Genomic DNA, 19,179 nt, shown 5'->3' on the forward strand with positions numbered 1-19,179 from the left:
CCAAGAAAGTAATCATCTTCTCACACTGACAAACAAAAATCCCTAATTCATGGATGAAGATAAGTAACTTGTTTGGAATGTCATGTTGGAGAATGAGTTCATCAATTTGCACAATTACCTCAGTTACAAACAAATCAATACATTGTGTCATATAAAAAACTCTATTCTTTGTCGTGCAAAGTGAAAATACACTGATTTTTAACATTCTGACTCAAAGTGATCTAAGTTCAATCTCGAATATTAATTTCTGAAGTTTGAGATTTTGCAGATGCAGTCAGAATTAAGAAACATGCATAGTCATTTTTCACCTCTACATTTCAGTAGTTCATATATAACAGAGATGCTATTTTGGAATAAATTTGATTTATTCAAAATACATTAAAAGTTAATTACTCCAAATGAACATTTCATTGACTTTGGTGAGTTGTTAAATTTCAACTGTATTAACAAAGCATTTTTAATCTTTTTCAGTCAATTTATCATAGAAAAATTAATACCTTGATGGCAGTTGGAGCACTTGAGAGGGTAACTAAAGTACCAGCTGCTTCATATTTTACAGCAGGACTTGAGGACTGGAGTAGGTTGTAGATGCAGCGAATAAAGCGGGCTCTCTCCGTAGGATTAGCATGGCACACCTAATAACACAAACAATTCAATTAATATACATCAAATCCTCAACTTCAGATTTTTCTGACTAGAGCCTGTTGGCCACGCCCTGCTCATTTCCCCTAAATGAACCTAGCCTATCCTGGTAGCCTGGAATGTCCTGGGTAAAGCCCTGGGTTCTTTGCAGGTCTCAGGCACTGAATAACTGGGTCTCAGTCCTGGGGCAGATTTTAACCTATTCGCTATATTTTGACAGCAAGAAAATCAATCCCCTTTGAGATCTTTCAAATGCGCCCTTTTTAACAATGCTCCTAATATGTCCCTTGTATGAAAAAAATAATTTTTAGCATTATATAAAAATCTATAAAAAGAGTCTGAATCTATTCATTAGAATACCAATCAAACATAGGTGGCTTTATTCCCAACCAACTTCATCATGTAATCAAGAACGGCCTCACAAATCTTTTTCCTGCTTGGAAATTCCAACAACCTCCTGTTCCACTGTTGAGGTCCAGGAGTTCATTCCACATGAGCACAATCACAAAATTTTAAGTGGACTTCTGTATTTACACTTGTTACAAGTCAAGAGGACTCCAAAACCCAGCAGCAATAGAAATTTGCCAAGACAATGGTTACTTAAACAAAAGTTGCTTTTAACTTTCTTTAAACATAATAACAAGATCAATCTTAAACTTATTACTATTAACTTAACCTCCTAATTCTAAGCACATGTGCAAGTCATGTGTTTATGTTCAGGAAAGTTCTCTGCTTCGCTGTCTAATCATTCATTGTTTACTTCTCCAAGTTCACTGGTATCAAGCAATTCTTAAACTGTGCACAGAATTTAACATTTATGAATCTTCACCAGGCTCTGGTGCTTAAATTTAAATGGTTACCACTCAGGAAAGTTCATGTTGGTTTTAGAGAAAAATTCATTGCTCATTGGGCACACACAAACTGATTTCCTCTGATCAGTCACTTCAGTGTTTTGCCGAAGAAATTTGCCCCATCATGCGTTTTCCAAACGATAACCTCTTCTTCAAGGTCATCACAGAGTTCCTCTTGTTTCAGGAGAAACACTCTAGCCAGCCATTTCCTCTTGTAAGGATACAAGGATTTTTAACAGGCTGAACTCAGAACTCCCAACCCATCTTCAAAGTGGGGTTTTCAACAAGCCTGCCAGCTTGCCATTTTGCAGTCTCAACTGCTACTGCAGAACTGACTTCTCTCTTTAAAAGCAAAATTACCTGTTTGTTTTTTTTCCTCTCTCTGTTTGTAAAAACCATACGACTTCTTAAAGGGCTCCAAACCTAATCTTTGAAAGATCTTATCAGCCTCTCTAAGCCTGGATTTTATTGCCCATGCACAATAGATCAGCATTCTTCATTGCTTCTGCAAAGTTAACCAAAGCCTCAACATCTAGCTTCAGCAAAGTTCTTGCATTTTAAATGAGATGTTTTTTGTGAAGTGTGACCTACACTAAACCCCCACAATCTCTTTTAAAGACATATTTTACCCATAACTATTTTAACATATCCTATAACACACTCAACTACCAAACTTTGCCAGCATTTTCCAGAAACTGACCTATTACTTCTCCCTTTTAACTGAAGGTCTATTTGCATACACATAGTTTTGATTTCCAAGGAAAGCATTGGTCGGGTTTTTCCTATCAGTACAAATCTACCACCCAGAGTTCAATATTTTTTCCTTACCTTGTAAATCAGTTCAACAATAACCAATTGCAAAATGTCTCCAAAAGTATGAACTTGATCAATACAAGTACTCAAGTAATCCAGAGCTCGATCCTAGGGAAACATTACAAAACTACATTAAAACCATTCATTGAATTGTACTTACCAATCCAGACCTGATAATAAACATGCAATCATTTAAAAAACCTTTATTCAAATAAACTTCCAAAAAAGCAATTTTTCAAAACTTTTATTGTCTGTGATATCATAAATAGAAAGCAGTCATTTCCATATAGAAGATACCATGCGATGAAAAGAAGATTCAGAGCAAGGTATCCAAGATTAAAAGGAAAAATAAACTGACTCAGAATTTTGAACACCATCCTATGAGTAAGCCTTTCATCCTTTCAAAGGGTGCTGCATCTTAGCCCCCTGCTCTACTCACTTTACACGTATGACTGGGTACGACAATAACACCATCCACAAATCTGACAATGATACCACAGGCTGAGATTGAAAATTAGGCCCAATGATGCACCAACAACAACCTTGCACTCAATGTCACCAAAACCAAGGAGCTGATTGTTGACTTGAGGAAGTGAAAACCAGGAGGTGTCTGATCCAGTGATCATTGGAGCTTGAGAGGGTGAGCAAATTTAAGTTCTTAGGAGTCACTATCTCAGAGGATCTTTTCTGGACCCAACACACTAATGGCATCATGAAAAAAAAATACGTCAGCACCTCTACTTTATTTCTTCAGGGGTTTATGGAGGTTTTGTATGACACCAGAAACCCTGGTTAATTTCTATAGATGTGTAGTGGAAAGTGTTCTGACCAGCTGCATCATGATCTGTTATGGGGATGTCAACAACCATGAGTGATAAGCCCTCCAGAAGATGATTGTCACAGCCCAGGAAAAACCATCCCCTCTATTAAGAGCATCTACAGAAAAGCTGCCGTAGGAGAGCATAAGCAATCAAGGATCCACACCATCCAGCACACAATCAGTTCCTGCTGCTGCCATTAGGAAAGAGGTATAGATGCCACAAGACTCACACCACCAGCTTCAGGAACAGCTGCGACCAATCCACCATCAGAATCCTCAACAACAAACACAATCAGGGACTCATTTAAGGAGTTTTAGTTGTGCACGGTATTGAATGTTTTTTTAAAATTCTCTTTGTATTGCACAATTTGTTTACATTCATTATCTGTTTACAGTTCTTCATTTGTTTACGTGTGTGCTTTGTGTTGTTTTTTTTTTGTACTACCCATTTGTGATAATTTTGCCTTGCCTGCAAGAAAAGGAATCTTAGGCTGGTTTTTGATGTCATGTATGGTATCTGGAAGGCTGGCGGCAAAACTCTGCATGCCAAACTGCATGAGTTTTTCAAGCTTTGTTGGGACCAAGGTAAACTGCCTCAGGATCTTCGTGATGCCACCATCATCACCTTGTACAAAAACAAAGGCGAGAAATCAGACTGCTCAAACTACAGGGGAATCACGTTGCTCTCCATTGCAGGCAAAATCTTCGCTAGGATTCTACTAAATAGAATAATACCTAGTGTCGCTGAGAATATTCTCCCAGAATCACAGTGCGGCTTTCGCGCAAACAGAGGAACCACTGACATGGTCTTTGCCCTCAGACAGCTCCAAGAAAAGTGCAGAGAACAAAACAAAGGACTCTACATCACCTTTGTTGACCTCACCAAAGCCTTCGACACCGTGAGCAGGAAAGGGCTTTGGCAAATACTAGAGCGCATCGGATGTCCCCCAAAGTTCCTCAACATGATTATCCAACTGCACGAAAACCAACAAGGTCGGGTCAGATACAGCAATGAGCTCTCTGAACCCTTCTCCATTAACAATGGCGTGAAGCAAGGCTGTGTTCTGGCACCAACCCTCTTTTCAATCTTCTTCAGCATGATGCTGAACCAAGCCATGAAAGACCCCAACAATGAAGACGCTGTTTACATCCGGTACCGCACGGATGGCAGTCTCTTCAATCTGAGGCGCCTGCAAGCTCACACCAAGACACAAGAGAAACTTGTCCGTGAACTACTCTTTGCAGATGATGCCGCTTTAGTTGCCCATTCAGAGCCAGCTCTTCAGCGCTTGACGTCCTGCTTTGCGGAAACTGCCAAAATGTTTGGCCTGGAAGTCAGCCTGAAGAAAACTGAGGTCCTCCATCAGCCAGCTCCCCACCATGACTACCAGCCCCCCCACATCTCCATCGGGCACACAAAACTCAAAACGGTCAACCAGTTTACCTATCTCGGCTGCACCATTTCATCAGATGCAAGGATCGACAATGAGATAGACAACAGACTCGCCAAGGCAAATAGCGCCTTTGGAAGACTACACAAAAGAGTCTGGAAAAACAACCAACTGAAAAACCTCACAAAGATAAGCGTATACAGAGCCGTTGTCATACCCACACTCCTGTTCGGCTCCGAAACATGGGTCCTCTACCGGCACCACCTACGGCTCCTAGAACGCTTCCACCAGCGTTGTCTCCGCTCCATCCTCAACATCCATTGGAGCGCTCACACCCCTAACGTCGAGGTACTCGAGAGGGCAGAGGTCGACAGCATCGAGTCCACGCTGCTGAAGATCCAGCTGCGCTGGATGGGTCACGTCTCCAGAATGGAGGACCATCGCCTTCCCAAGTTCGTATTATATGGCGAGCTTTCCACTGGCCACCGTGACAGAGGTGCACCAAAGAAAAGGTACAAGGACTGCCTAAAGAAATCTCTTGGTGCCTGCCACATTGACCACCGCCAGTGGGCTGATAACGCCTCAAACCGTGCATCTTGGCGCCTCAGTTTGGCGGGCAGCAGCCTCCTTTGAAGAAGACCGCAGAGCCCACCTCACTGACAAAAGGCAAAGGAGGAAAAACCCAACACCCAACCCCAACCAACCAATTTTCCCTTGCAACCGCTGCAATCGTGTCTGCCTGTCCCGCATCGGACTGGTCAGCCACAAACAAGCCTGCAGCTGACGTGGACTTTTTACCCCCTCCATAAATCTTCGTCCGCGAAGCCAAGCCAAAGAAAGAAGATGGTATGTATTCCGACAATAAATCTGGAATCTAAATGTCTTGCCGCCATTCGTTTAGATCATATGGGATCACAATTTGAACCATTTTGATTTCAAATTCCTTAATATTCTTACAAAAAAAAACACATGTTCCATTTCTTTGATTTCATCAATCTAAGTTTTGCTGACCATGCTTTCACATTGAGCTAGGCAGCCAAACCCTTAAAATGTTTCTCCCTGTTCTTTATCACATCTGATGTCTTATTCTCAATTCACAAAGTATGTCAAAGAAAATGTCAAAGCTTTCATTGTCTTCATTATTCTTGACCATAATTTGTTAAACAAATATTTTACCTGATCAGCATGAATGAGCATCATGAAGGCATTCCGTTTACAACTGGCATCTTTTTCATTCACCAAGAAATCATGAATCAACTCAGGAGCATCAGGAATAAGGTTTTCAAAGTTCCTATAAGAAATAACAAAATACTATCAAACGTAGAAATTATCTGGAAACCTGGCTTTTTCCTTTACAATTTTTTTTTTTAAAACATGAAAATTTTCAAATTTTTGTGAAGTTTGCTAAAAAAAAACACTAAAAAAAAGTGGATTTCCTTTTGCACAGTGAAGAAAAAAAAATTGACTTTGAAAAATGAGAAATAGTTTTCAGTGACCAGAGAGTTAATGAGTGAACTTTGTTTCAGAAACATATGACCTGAAAGAAAGGATGGCAGAAATGAGACTCAAATCTAACTTTCTGAAGGGAATTGGTTAAAAAAAATGAAGAGATAACAAATGCAGAGGAAAGAGCAGCAGATTGTGACTAATTTACCAAATGCACCAACAGAAGAGATCAACTGGCATTTTCTTATGCTGCATCAGTCTGATTTTACCTGTATATGGTGTAGATGGCCAACACAGCATTTCTGCGCACATAGCTATGTCGATGTTCCAGGCAGGCACGTATGGCTGGCATCAGTGGCTCTAACAGTTCTGGTTCTTTCAGCTTACATAAAAAGCGTAAAGTGGACCCTCGAATAAACTCATTTGGATGTTGTAGATCCTGATGAAGTTCAAACAAATCTTATGAGTGCTACTGTTACACTTCAGCAAACATCAGCTGTTCAGCAAGCATGGAGTCTTTTGTTTCCATAAAGCTATCAATTGTCACCCAAAATAAGCCAAATGAGTTTAAAAGATCAAGAAACTTCAAGCAAAAATTTCTTTCAGCACAAATCAAGTTCTTGATAGCCTTCGGTATTGACTTATCGCCATTCAGGCCCCAAGGTCAAATTAATTGCTCTGACAGGTGTTACAGCTCACCAGCAGCAATTGAAAGACACATAAACAAATGGGTTAAGTTTAACTCAAAATTTGTTAACAAAATTGTCAATATTATAATTATCTCAATAAACTCAACACCCAAACATAAGCCTTTATGGAAACTATATACTAACAATGGATATTTATAGTGTGTATATAAAAATACTCAGACCATTACAGTCTAAGCCCAAATGCCCCAAACCCCAAGTCAGTCTCATTAAGTCAGTTAAAATAACAGCCCACAGAATCTGGTCTCCAGGCTTTAATGTCTTTGTTCAGTTGTGCACAGGTCTTTGAGTTTTTTTTGTTTTTTTTTTTTATTTTTTTTATTTTTCACACCATAAATCACATTAGCCATGATATACACAATTTCTTTTTCACACATATACAGTGACTTTTTCTCCCCCCCCCCCCTTTCCTCCCAAACCACCCCCCCACCCCCCCCTCATCCATTTTAGGTATACAATCTAGGTTGCATTAATCCAGTCAGACAATGTTGTCATTCAACAAAATTACACCAGAAATTCTACTGAGTCCATTCTTTTCTTTCCTTCTCCTTCCATCAACTTAGGTAATGTTTGTCCCCGGTAGGTTTTCGCTATTGTATTTAATGTAAGGCTCTTATACTTGTTCGAATATTTCAATATTATTTCTTAACCAATATGTTATTTTTTCTAATGGAATACATTTATTCATTTAAATTTGGTAGTTTATTCCTTTTAATTTGGTTATGTATTCCATTAATATTTAAAGACATATAGTTCAGCGTAGCCCTTTTATATTTTGTTTATCTTCTCTTTCCGTTTTTCCATCTTTACCTTTCCTCCTTTTCCATTTCTGTTTTCTTATTTTCAACTCTTTATAAGACAACATTCCTACAACATCCAACATTTTCCTTATTCTCCTATTTCTATCTTATTTATTCCCAATCTCCCATTCACCTCCTGAGTTGTCCTTTATCCCTTGTCGGACAACCACATCTCCCCTCTCCATTTGGATTTGCGAATCCACTCGCAAGCGTCAACTGATTTTGCAGTGACCGCTATTTCCCCCCACCCCGCCTCCCCCAGAAAAGATTTCACTTTTCATATGTCACAAAGGTCACTCTTTTAATTCCCTCCTTATTCTCTCTATTCCATTACCTTCCCTTATTAATTCTTGTCTATACTATCTATATTTTTCTCTAAGTACAGATACATTCACGTATGCTCCTTGTCTCTATTCACTCTTATACCTCTTTACCCGCATACATATCAATCGTGATCATTTTTACTCTCATTACCCGTCTTCATCCCTCAGTCTATTTTTGTCTTTACCCACATACATATCAATTGTGATCATCTTAACTCTCATTACCCGTCTTCCTCCCTCAGTCTATTTTTGTAATTGTTCTGCAAATTTTCGTGCTTCTTCTGGATCCGAGAATAGTCTGTTTTGTTGTCCTGGAATAAATATTTTCAATACCGCTGGATGCTTTAGTATAAATTTATACCCTTTCTTCCATAAAATCGCCTTTGCTGTATTGAACTCTTTTCTCTTCTTTAGGAGTTCAAAACTTATATCTGGATAAATGAAGATTTTTTGCCCTTTATACTCCAGTGGTTTGTTGCCCTCTCTTACTTTTTCCATTGTCTTCTCCAGTACCTTTTCTCTTGTAGTATATCTTAGGAATTTTACTACAATAGATCTTGGTTTTTGTTGTGGTTGTGGTTTAGAGGCCAATACTCTATGTGCCCTTTCTATTTCCAATTCTTGCTGTAGTTCTGGACATCCTAGGGTCTTAGGGATCCACTCTTTTATAAACTCCCTCATATTCTTGCCTTCTTCATCTTCCTTAAGGCCCACTATCTTTATGTTATTTCTTCTGTTATGGTTTTCCATTGTATCTATTTTTTGAGCTAGTAGTTCTTGTGTCTCTTTAGTTTTTTTATTAGATTTCTCCAATTTCTTTTTTAAGTCTTCTACCTCCATTTCTGCTGCTACTGCCCGCTCTTCCATCTTGTCCATTTTCTTTCCCATTTCTGTTCAGGTCATCTCCATTTTATTTATTTTCTCTTCTGTGTTGTTTATTCTTTTTCTTAAATCCTTAAATTCCTGTGTTTGCCATTCTTTAAATGATTCCATGTATCCTCTAATAAGAGCAAGTATATCCTTTACCTTGCCTCTCTTTTCTTCTTCTATTTCACCATACTCTTCCTCTTCTTCTTCCTCTGGGTTGGCCATCTGTTGTTTCTTTGTTGCCCTTTCCTCCTCTTCTTTCTTGTTTCTGTTGTCTTCTGTGGTCTCTTCTTGCTGCAGGTGTTCTGCAGCTGTCGTTGCCGGCTGTGGAGATCGACTCCCCAGCTGGTCCCCCCTCCCGTCGGTGTGTTTTTTTTCATTCGCATCGCGCATGCGCGAAACTTCGCGCATGCGCGGTTGCGCACTTTTACTCGGCTCTGCGAGCCATTTTTGTAGTCCATTATTTACCGACCTGAGGGAGCGGGTTTCTCTCTCCGCAGCGGGCCTCTTCGGACAGGTAAGGCCTTCACCTTTTTCCTCCTTTGTCTTCTCTTCCTCTCTTCTTACCGTTGCTTTCGATTTTTCTTTTTTTGTCGCCATCTTCTTTCCACCTTTATACTCACTTTTCTGTAACTTTTATTTCTGTGCCTTTGTGTTTTCTCTTGTTTTTCCCGACTTTTCTGGAGAGGGCTGGAGTTCACCGTCCGGCCACTACTCCATCACGTGACTCCTCGGTCTTTGAGTTGAATGTGAAGAGATATGACTGTTGTATCTGAACAGACAAGGCCATGGCAGGTGAATACAGGAGACTTTCCTTAGTTTCTCAAGTGGTAACGACCACCTTCAGTTTTCTCACAGCAACCTCCTAGTCACTAGCACTAAGTCCACACCTCCGAAGCCTTCTTTGAGGTTGCACCAGGTGACCCTCTGTCACACAAAGTCTTCTGGGACAAAACCCTGCTTTGGGGTTATACCAAGTGACTTTTGTCACACAAAGTCCTCTTCTCGAAAGGGGATTGGAGAAGCTTAGCTCAGTCACACACTCTGGGAATCAGAGTGTAACATCTGCTGTCAGAACAGATATGAACAGAGCAGCTAAGTCTCCTACCTTTTAGCTGGAGCTGCTAGGTGAACACATTGACAACTCCAGTAGAGTAAATATTGTCATCTTTTAGTCATTCATTAATTAAGTTGCTTAATTACTGATGTCAAAAGCCCCTTGAGTTTGCAATTGGGGTTGTTGCAGTTATTGCTAGGATTCCTGCTTGTGGAGAATTATTGTTTGTTCTTCCTCTAGATCAGGAAAGAGAGAGATCCACATTTACGCACATCATGCTGGATGGTTTAACTGCCACCACGCATGTCTGTTGCACTCCTGATTGGAGGAGAGGGGCGAACAGCAGCAAGCATGCTCTCAGCGAGCCCACCGGCTTCAGCACACAACTCTTGCACTCCACACAGCTGTTCACTTTCCCAGCTCGCTGCTCTGGTGCTCCTCACAGATTGTGCTCCTTTCTCTCACTGCAAAAATCAATTAACGTCCCTGGTCAGAAATAAAACAGCCCATGGTCCATAACACACGTTTCTGCTAATTTCTTACCTTCGAAGAAACAGTCACTTTTTTTTAGTTTCTTTAAGTCACAGGCAACTCTTATACTGATTATTGTAGATGAACACCATACGAAAAAAAAGAAACATTTTCAAAGATTTTAAAATAAGGTAGACCAGATTCTGGCTAAAAATGATTTTTGAAATAGTCATTTACAAATGTATTTCTCCAACTCTACAATCTCAGCACTTGACTAACACACGTTAAAATTTTAAAGACATGATATTAAAAAAAATCCCAAATCTATCACTTTGCCATACAAATGGAACATTTTACATTTGTAATGGGTAAACTTGCATGATACAGAAAATCAAGCAAAATAAAACTCAGCAGAATTTGCATCTCAACTATTCCAGCCAGTGTGGAAAGCAGCCGATAATGTTATTTTCAATGCAATAATTTAGGCTTTTCTAAATTTGCATGAATAAAGCAAGTTTCAAGAAACCATCATCCAATGGATACTTCTGGCCCATTCACTAAGTGACCTCACAAAAGAACTCGTGAAAACTTTCAACTCTGGGAAATAGGTTTCTCCACCGAAGAGTGAATTTAGTCCAAAATTACCTTACTTTGAGCTGCATTTGAAATGTACATCTATGTTTCAATCACCAATTTAATTTTGCCTCTCAAATTTAATCTCATTATTTTAAAGAACAATTCAAATTAAATTTTAGCAACAAAAAAATCTCTTCAGCTGCTTTTCCCAACAGTTTAATTTAATTCACTAAATAATGCAAAAATAACCACATTAAACTTCACACTCAAATCAAAGTTTATCCCTCAAAAGATAAAAAATTCTTGTTCAGATCAAAAATTACAATTATGTTTTCAAAAAGGACATCAGATCCACTGCCAAACCTGTTTGGTGCATTCACCCCATTTTCTTGTAGCAGTACTTAAGGCTGTTGAAGTTATTACAAAATGTGTGACTGCAGAGATGCTAGAAAAACTGATACTTTCATCGGTCTCGAGTCAAATTTATTTGTTTCAATTGTTAGATTCAAACCACAAACATTTCTGTACCTTTCTGTAGGCATCGCATACAAGTATCATCTCCTGCAACAACTTGCCATCAGCTGTAGTTTTAGGGACAATCTCCCAAAAGACCAGCAGCAGTTTTTTGATTGTGTGATCCTGTAGTGGCAACACAAACCGAATGATTGTCATGAGGAGGCCTGGCAGTTTCTCTCCATTCAGAATCATGATGATCACTTTCTTCAATGCGTCAGTTTTAGTCTTCACATCTCCCTTTTCTGGAGTAATGGTAAACAAGGAAGTTGGGGAAGATGGTGGATCAAGCAATAAAAAAAAACAGGGAGAGTTAGATTCAAGAAAAACTGAAAAGACCATTTAATTACATTGAGCTATGCAATGCAGGAGACCATGAAGTTCACGATGCCTGAGCCAGGCTTTGCAAAAAAAAACTTTCCAATTTGCTTTTTCCTGTATTCCAACAGTACATCCCTTTGATGTTCTAAAATTCCATTTCCAGATCAAATCTACTTAGTTTTTCCAAGCAGCACATGATAGATTCTAAAAATTCACTGTTCAAAATGTCTACTGATGTGGCTTCAAGCTTGAGTTTCAGAGTACAGCAAAAAGCTATTTATTTGTTATCATGTTCAGGCCAGATTTGGTAAAAATGGAAGTTATCTTTTCCAGAAGAATGGTGGCAAATCAGATGGATTTTATGACAATCCTGTAAATTAAATTTCTTCATTTCAGATTTATTCATTGAATTTAAATTTTCCAGATATGATGCTGAGATTTGAACTCGCGTCTGAACATCAACTGTCTAGACTTTGGAATGAATGCAAAGTAACTTAGCCGTAATGCAACAATGAAGCAACCATAAAATTAAAAGAATTAAAATTGTCAAAGGGCAATGTTTTCAAGATAATTTTAGTGGACAAGACAACAGTTAAGGCCTCAATAGCAGTTAATATCAAAAGAGAATATTGCTGCTTTCAAAAGCACTAGAAACGGTCTCCACACCAGTAAACAGAATAATCAACCCATGATCCACTTCCACGTCAATGGAATTTAAATTCAAGGTTGAGTAACAAAAACTAACTCATTTTTAAGAGGTTAAAGAAATAATATAGCAATTAATATTCTTTTTTTTAAAACTTTTTAAAGATTTTATAACATGAATAAAATAGAAAATTACATTTAAAAAGAATAAAAGTAAGATAATAAAATTACAGTACCACATTGGTAAACTAGCAATTAATATTCTTTATGGCAGTGGTCATTAGTAAACTTAAAATGTATTAGATTCAATTCTAGCTGCAAAATATTGATTATAGTTGGAACTAAACAGAAGCAAAAATGACAATGTCAATGACTCAACTAAACTTAGCCACAGACTTGAAAGAAGAGTTAGTATAAGTTGTCAAAACACTTACCTGCACAAGCCAGACTTGCACAAATATAAGTGAAACACAAAAGTTTGCAGATGCTGGAGGAACTCAGCACCCAAAAATGCAAAGATATACTGCCAACATTTCTGGCCTGAACCCTTCTTCAAAGAACAAGAAGAATAAGCCAGAAGCAGGAAGACTCAGAAAGTATCCAATTAACACCGTTTGTTGGTCTGGATTCCTTTCCCAGCAACAAGCATTGTCTGAATTCTGAGACTTTCGGAGAGCTATTTTTTAAAAATTCTTGTTTGAATTTTTTGAAGTATTGTTTTTTTTTAAAATTCTCTCTGCACAGAGTGAACATGTTATCTGTTCACACTTCTTTATTTGTTTACATGTCTACAGTTTTTTTTTGAACTCCCATTAAGTGGTAATTCAGCCTCGCCCACAGAAAAAAAGAATCTCAGGGTTATATGTGATGTCATGTATGCACTCCAACAATAAATCTAAATTTTCTGTGTTTTTGTACAAATATAATTCAAGCCACAAGCAACTCAAAAATTAAATAAACCTGGAAGTTATTCTTAGTCTTAGTGAGCATTAAATGGTGAGGTGTCCTTCAGGTAAAGCAATTTGATGTTGCTATCAGGACTGATTTGTATCTGACTCCAGATCAATATGGTTGGCACTTAATGTCATCGTTCCATGAATTAATAAATAGAATTAAAAGTGATGAAATATGCATTATCACAAAATACAAGTGATTAAATATTCTAAATATTGACCTATTTAGCTCCATTAACATCTTTCTTGCTGTCTTCACCAAGTGAAAAACAGGCACACTTTCAGCATCTTTTTGTGATTTTCATTACAATTTTTGCCCTGAAGAAACATTTTATTAATTTAGGAACATCCACTCGGCCCTTTCATTCCCCTTTCCACACCCACCCAATGCACTGCAGTAACTTCAAAGCTAAGGTCTCCTCTGAATTTTCTGGCCTGGCATCACCTACAGATGAAAATGCAACTGAATCCACTTTTCAAGTGCTTATAAACAAGAGGTTTTTTTTCCCCTGTCTGAAGATTAAAGAAAATGTACCCTGGCAGATTAAAAAAAAAATTCAGGTAACAAATGAGGCACAATTCTTTTTGTTTCACAATTACATAAATATAAACATTTAGTGAAAGGGGAGGTGGAGGAGAAGCTTACCCAAGTCTACTTTTAAACTAATTTCATTTGGAGGCTCAGAGTCCAAGGAGACATTTATGAGCGTATAACAGACATTTTCTGCAGCTGTCATGATGCCAGCGGTTGTGGATTTTCCCAAGAATATTGGCGATCTATGGGAGGGAAAAAATTGATTGTGAACCAGTTCTCTCAGATTAATTTAAAAAAAAACACCTCCAAGACAATTAACTTGCACATAATAGTAAAACTGTATCTGACCCGACCTTGTATGTTTTCGTGCAGTTGGATAACCATGTTGAGGAACTTTGGGGGGCATCCGATGCGCTCTAGTATTTGCCAAAGCCCTCTGAACCCTTCTCCATTAACAATGGCGTGAAGCAAGGCTGTGTTCTCGCACCAACCCTCTTTTAAATCTTCTTCAGCATGATGCTGAACCAAGCCATGAAAGACCTCAACAATGAAGACGCTGTTTACATCCGGTACCGCACGGATGGCAGTCTCTTCAATCTGAGGCGCCTGCAAGCTCACACCAAGACACAAGAGAAACTTGTCCGTGAACTACTCTTTGCAGACGATGCCGCTTTAGTTGCCCATTCAAGCCAGCTCTTCAGCACTTGACGTCCTGTTTTGCGGAAACTGCCAAAATGTTTGGCATGGAAGTCAGCCTGAAGAAAACGGAGGTCCTCCATCAGCCAGCTCCCCACCATGACTACCAGACCCCCCACATCGCCATCGGGCACACAAAACTCAAAACGGTCAACCAGTTTACCTATCTCGGCTGCACCATTTCATCAGATGCAAGGATCGACAATGAGAAAGACAACAGACTCGCCAAGGCAAATAGCGCCTTTGGAAGACTACACAAGAGTCTGGAAAAACAACCAACTGAAAAACCTCACAAAGATAAGCGTATACAGAGCCGTTGTCATACCCACACTCCTGTTCGGCTCCGAATCATGGGTCCTCTACCGGCATCACCTACGGCTCCTAGAACGCTTCCACCAGCGTTGTCTCCGCTCCATCCTCAAAATTCATTGGAGCGACTTCATCCCTAACATCGAAGTACTCGAGATGGCAGAGGCCGACAGCATCGAGTCCACGCTGCTGAAGATCCAACTGTGCTGGGTGGGTCACTTCTCCAGAATGGAGGACCATCGCCTTCCCAAGATTGTGTTATATGGCGAGCTCTCCACTGGCCACTGTGACAGAGGTGCACCAAAGAAGAGGTACAAGGTCTGCCTAAAGAAATCTCTTGGTGCCTGCCACATTGACCACCGCCAGTGGGCTGATATCGCCTCAAACCGTGCACCTTGGCGCCTCACAGTTCGGCGGGCAGCAACCACCTTTGAAGAAGAACGCAGAGCCCACCTCACTGACAAAAGACAAAGGAGGAAAAACCCAACACCCAACCCCAACCAACCAATTTTCCCCTGCAACCATGTCTGCCTGTCCCGCATCGGACTTGTCAGCCACAATCGAGCCTGCAGCTGACGTGGACTTTTACCCCCTCCATAAATCTTCGTCCACGAAGCCAAGCCAAAGAAGAATAGTAAAACTCTAATACAGACAATTAAACCTGCTCTGGGGATGGTTGGGTAGTATAGTTGAGCAGTAGGACCCTGCAGAGAAGAGCTGAAAGGCTGTATCCCTGGTCCTCTTGGATCTGCAAAAGCATCAGCGTTGCCACGTTTACCTCACCAATGACAATGCTGCCAATTTTCAAATGATAAGGATGAAATATAAATTTGTTCTTTCCAAAACTTGCATTGCTTTATACATTAAGTCCATTTCAGCCCAACAAGTTGATGGTCCATGAACCAGCCAGCACACTGCCCACTAATTCTTCCTGCAATATATTCTCACCCGATTTCCATGAAGTTCACCCAAGATCCCAGACCCATTACATACTCACATATAGTGGCATTTTGCAAAGGCCAATTAACCTAATCACCTGCATGGCTTTGGGACCTGGGAGAAAACAGGAGCCTGAGGAAATTAAAATGATTTCAAAAAGAACATTCAAACTCAACACAGATGACTCTGGAGGATAGGAAAATATCCAGGTTGCTTCAGTTATGAAGCAGCAGTTCCACCAGGTGCCATCCCTTGATGTAAAGAACATTGCAGAGGCTGGGTATCCCACTACACATCACTCACCTATGACACCCATCACCTCCAAGGTACATTAGCAATGAAAACTAAAACTCTCCACCAGGCAAAATGAGGACAGCTACAACAGCATTTGGGAAACACTATGTCACCTTGAACCAAGTAATTAGCTTGATGAGCGCCTGTCTACTACCCAATACCCAGCCATGATCGACTATCATGGCTGGAGCAGCTCACCATGTCTCCTTCAACAACCCCTTTTCACATAACCATAAATAAATGAATGACAAAAGTCGCAAAGACAAAAGGGAGGTTGGATTATTATATACAAGTATATGACAAACTGGGATCAAGATCAAACTGAAGGCAAAAGTAAAATCAGTGAGAAAAATAAAGAATAATATGAATTCAGAATCAAGGCAAGGGCTAATGTTAAGGAAAGTTGTTCTAATAAACTCAACAAAAAAAACATGAATGCAGATAATAATCTTCATGGGAATTATAAAATAATACAATTATATATTTAAATAAAATTGTCTGTTAGTTGGAAATTGTAAAACAAATCCTAAATTCTTGTCTGTGGTACTGGAACTACACTGAGCCAGAAGTCAATCAATTTGTTGTTCAATTTACTTTTAAACTCTGATGCATTCTGAGCAAAACAAACAAGTTAAAAACTTGAATTGCAAATGGCAATTCATAATCAATGTCCCTGACCTACTCAAGCACTCAACTCACAACTGAACCCATTGCACAGATGGGCCCAATGCACTTTGTGACAGACTCCTCAGTTAAACACTATGGCTGGTCAGCATAACACTACCTGTACATCTGAACTGGGTCACATTTCTTGTTTCAAAAAAAAATCAAAGTAAACGAATGAATTATTTTATTTGAACTGAGTAATTCTTTTAACCAATTTGCTATTTTAATTATTCTACTATTTTGACAGTTTAGAAATCTCTGCCATCAACGACGTTTAAAAACAGTTGAAATGTTTTGGTTAGCAGCAAGCTGTCAAATGTCAGTGGGAAGTTCCATTGTCAAGTACTTTTTGCTTCTTGCAGGCAACTTGCCTGATTCTCTGAATCCAGAAGAACAAAATATAGGATCAGTGAAAACCGCAGGAGCAAGGGTAGTAACCTGGTTAAAGCATGAAAAGGAAAAATAGGGAATAAATATACACAGCATTGAAAAAGCTTTTATAAATTCAATAATGAAATTGTCCAACTGCAACAAAGCAAAATTGAAACTAATGCAGAAAAATATACAAGAGGGAATCAGTCAAAACTGCAGTAGTTGGATTTAACCGGATATACCAAACTCTAAAGGAGATTGTCAATGAAAAAAAAATTATGGTACAAGTAAACTGGAAAAAAAAAGACAGACGACAAAAGAAAGTCAGAGAAACTCCTGGGCTCTCCTCTCCACAGGGTACAATTTGAAGTTTCTCCAAACGAAAGGTAGGCTGGCAAGGTGCCTTCAAGTGCAGTGGGTCTCTCCCTCAGCTGTTATGTGCTGCTCCATGATACATCTTTGACAGAACCTTGAGCTCGCCCATTTAACTTTTGTTACGTCTCAGGGCAGTTTTACAAAATAAAACTCACTAACTTGCAAAATCCCACAAAAGTTATAATCTAACAAAGACAAGGAAGACCCTGCTGCGAGAACATTAAGTGATTGCATGCAGCACAGTTTAGAACAAGTCGAAGGACGTCTCTTGCTTTTGTGAACGCTCATTGTTTACGGGTTCCAACCCCTCGCTAGTGCAATAGAGAAGGATCCCGGCTCCACCGATACCCTTTCAGGTAACTTTGTACGTGGATCTCCGCTTCGTGGAGCTCGAACACAGCCCAGCGTAGGCCCCGAGCCGAGGCTCCGCCCGCGGACCGCCATCAACGACTCTCGCAACCGCCACAGGCCGACGAGGCGCAAAGGCAACATCCGCCTGGAGACGGCGCGTTCACTGCACCCGCTGTCAAGGGCACGGATGGAGCCTGTATCCCGACCGCCAGCCCGCCCGCAGCCACCGCTCACCCTCTAGCCGCGGCCGGACACGCTCACGGTCTCCCCCCCGGCTGACGTGGAACTCCTCGCTCGCTCACCACGGACGGTGGCCGCGCAGGCACGCAAACGGAACGCGTTGCTGGCCGCCACGTCACGCTTCACCCTCCAACAAGACTCGACAGCGCGTCAGAACTGTTACAACCCAGTTTGCATCTCAGATTAACAATCAGATTGAACTTTAGTTCAGTCTGTCGGACCATAAATATCCATCCTCCAATCAGGATCTCTTAGAGTTTTAAATTTGATGTTAGACAAGATAGAAAAAGTCTCCCGATGTAATGAATAAATTTGACAGTAGTGTATCGGACTATAATTTAGTTGGAGACTTAACCAGCAGGTATTTGGAATGATTCGAACCATTTGTTTCTGTTTGTATCCCCCCCACCCCCCTTTCACATCCACCTCCCGTGATTGAAGTAACAACACAATGCTGGAGAAACTTCATCAGTGTCCTTTATGTAGCAAAGATAAAGATACATAGCCAACGTTTCGGGCTTGAGTCCTTCATCAAGGTATCTTCAATTATGTTTCTCTACACTGTTTGGCCTGCTGAGTTTCTCCAGCATTGGATTTGTATTTTCACCTTCTGATCCCTCCCTGTTTATTGTAAGTCTATTTCAAGCAACGTCACGAATCTATCTATAAATAAATAAAGATATTGGTTCTACCATGGACTAGCGGAGTATTAAACGTTGTAACTTATTTTCTGCGCAAGTGTTTTCAACTTTGCATTTTAGTTCTAATAATACGTCTTGTTTCCATTTCACGGTTAAAGTTGACAGAATCTAATGCAATTTTACTGCATCAAAACTTTTGAAATCTTTTGAAGCCTGAACTGGATACAGGAAAATGTCTTTTGCACCAATGGAAAGCTCCAGTTGCAGCTTTGCGCTGATGACGTCTTTGTAACCCTCATCTGCACCCTCTGGTACAAAATCAAATCAAATCAAATCGAAAAGTAAGAGACAGAAATAACTCCTAGATGAACTCAATGGCTTCATTGCCACAAGACAACAAGAACAAGAAAGTACCACCACTGTTTTCAGGAGAATGAATCAGAGGAAAGCATCTGGTCCAGACAGAGTGCCCAGCTGAATATTAAAGATCTGCGCTGACCAACTTACCAACATATTCATGGACATCTTCAACATTTCACTATGGCAGGGTGTAGTACCCATCTGT

At 39.9% G+C, this 19,179-nt stretch overlaps 1 protein-coding gene across 2 annotated transcripts in view; it reads right to left on the reverse strand.

Moving 5' to 3' along the window:
- The window catches only part of copb1 (COPI coat complex subunit beta 1), a 45,274-nt gene extending 27,197 nt beyond the window's left edge, over positions 1 to 18,077 (reverse strand). Inside the window, exons 1-7 of one of the 2 annotated variants that reach the window (XM_069897609.1) lie at positions 17,968 to 18,077; positions 13,843 to 13,973; positions 11,293 to 11,522; positions 6,233 to 6,402; positions 5,694 to 5,808; positions 2,322 to 2,414; positions 498 to 635 (exon numbers count right to left, since the gene is read on the reverse strand). In XM_069897609.1, coding sequence (XP_069753710.1) covers positions 498 to 635; positions 2,322 to 2,414; positions 5,694 to 5,808; positions 6,233 to 6,402; positions 11,293 to 11,522; positions 13,843 to 13,933 — 837 coding nt within the window. In that variant the 5' untranslated portion in view covers positions 13,934 to 13,973; positions 17,968 to 18,077. Of the gene's footprint in view, positions 1 to 497; positions 636 to 2,321; positions 2,415 to 5,693; positions 5,809 to 6,232; positions 6,403 to 11,292; positions 11,523 to 13,842; positions 13,974 to 14,084; positions 14,192 to 17,967 lie in introns of those variants that run through there. The other variant, XM_069897600.1, reaches the window with a different exon arrangement.
- Positions 18,078 to 19,179: the final 1,102 nt, after the last annotated feature.

The sequence above is a fragment of the Narcine bancroftii genome, chromosome 1, assembly GCF_036971445.1.
Source record: "Narcine bancroftii isolate sNarBan1 chromosome 1, sNarBan1.hap1, whole genome shotgun sequence".
In the NCBI taxonomy this organism is placed as follows: Eukaryota; Metazoa; Chordata; class Chondrichthyes; order Torpediniformes; family Narcinidae; genus Narcine; species Narcine bancroftii.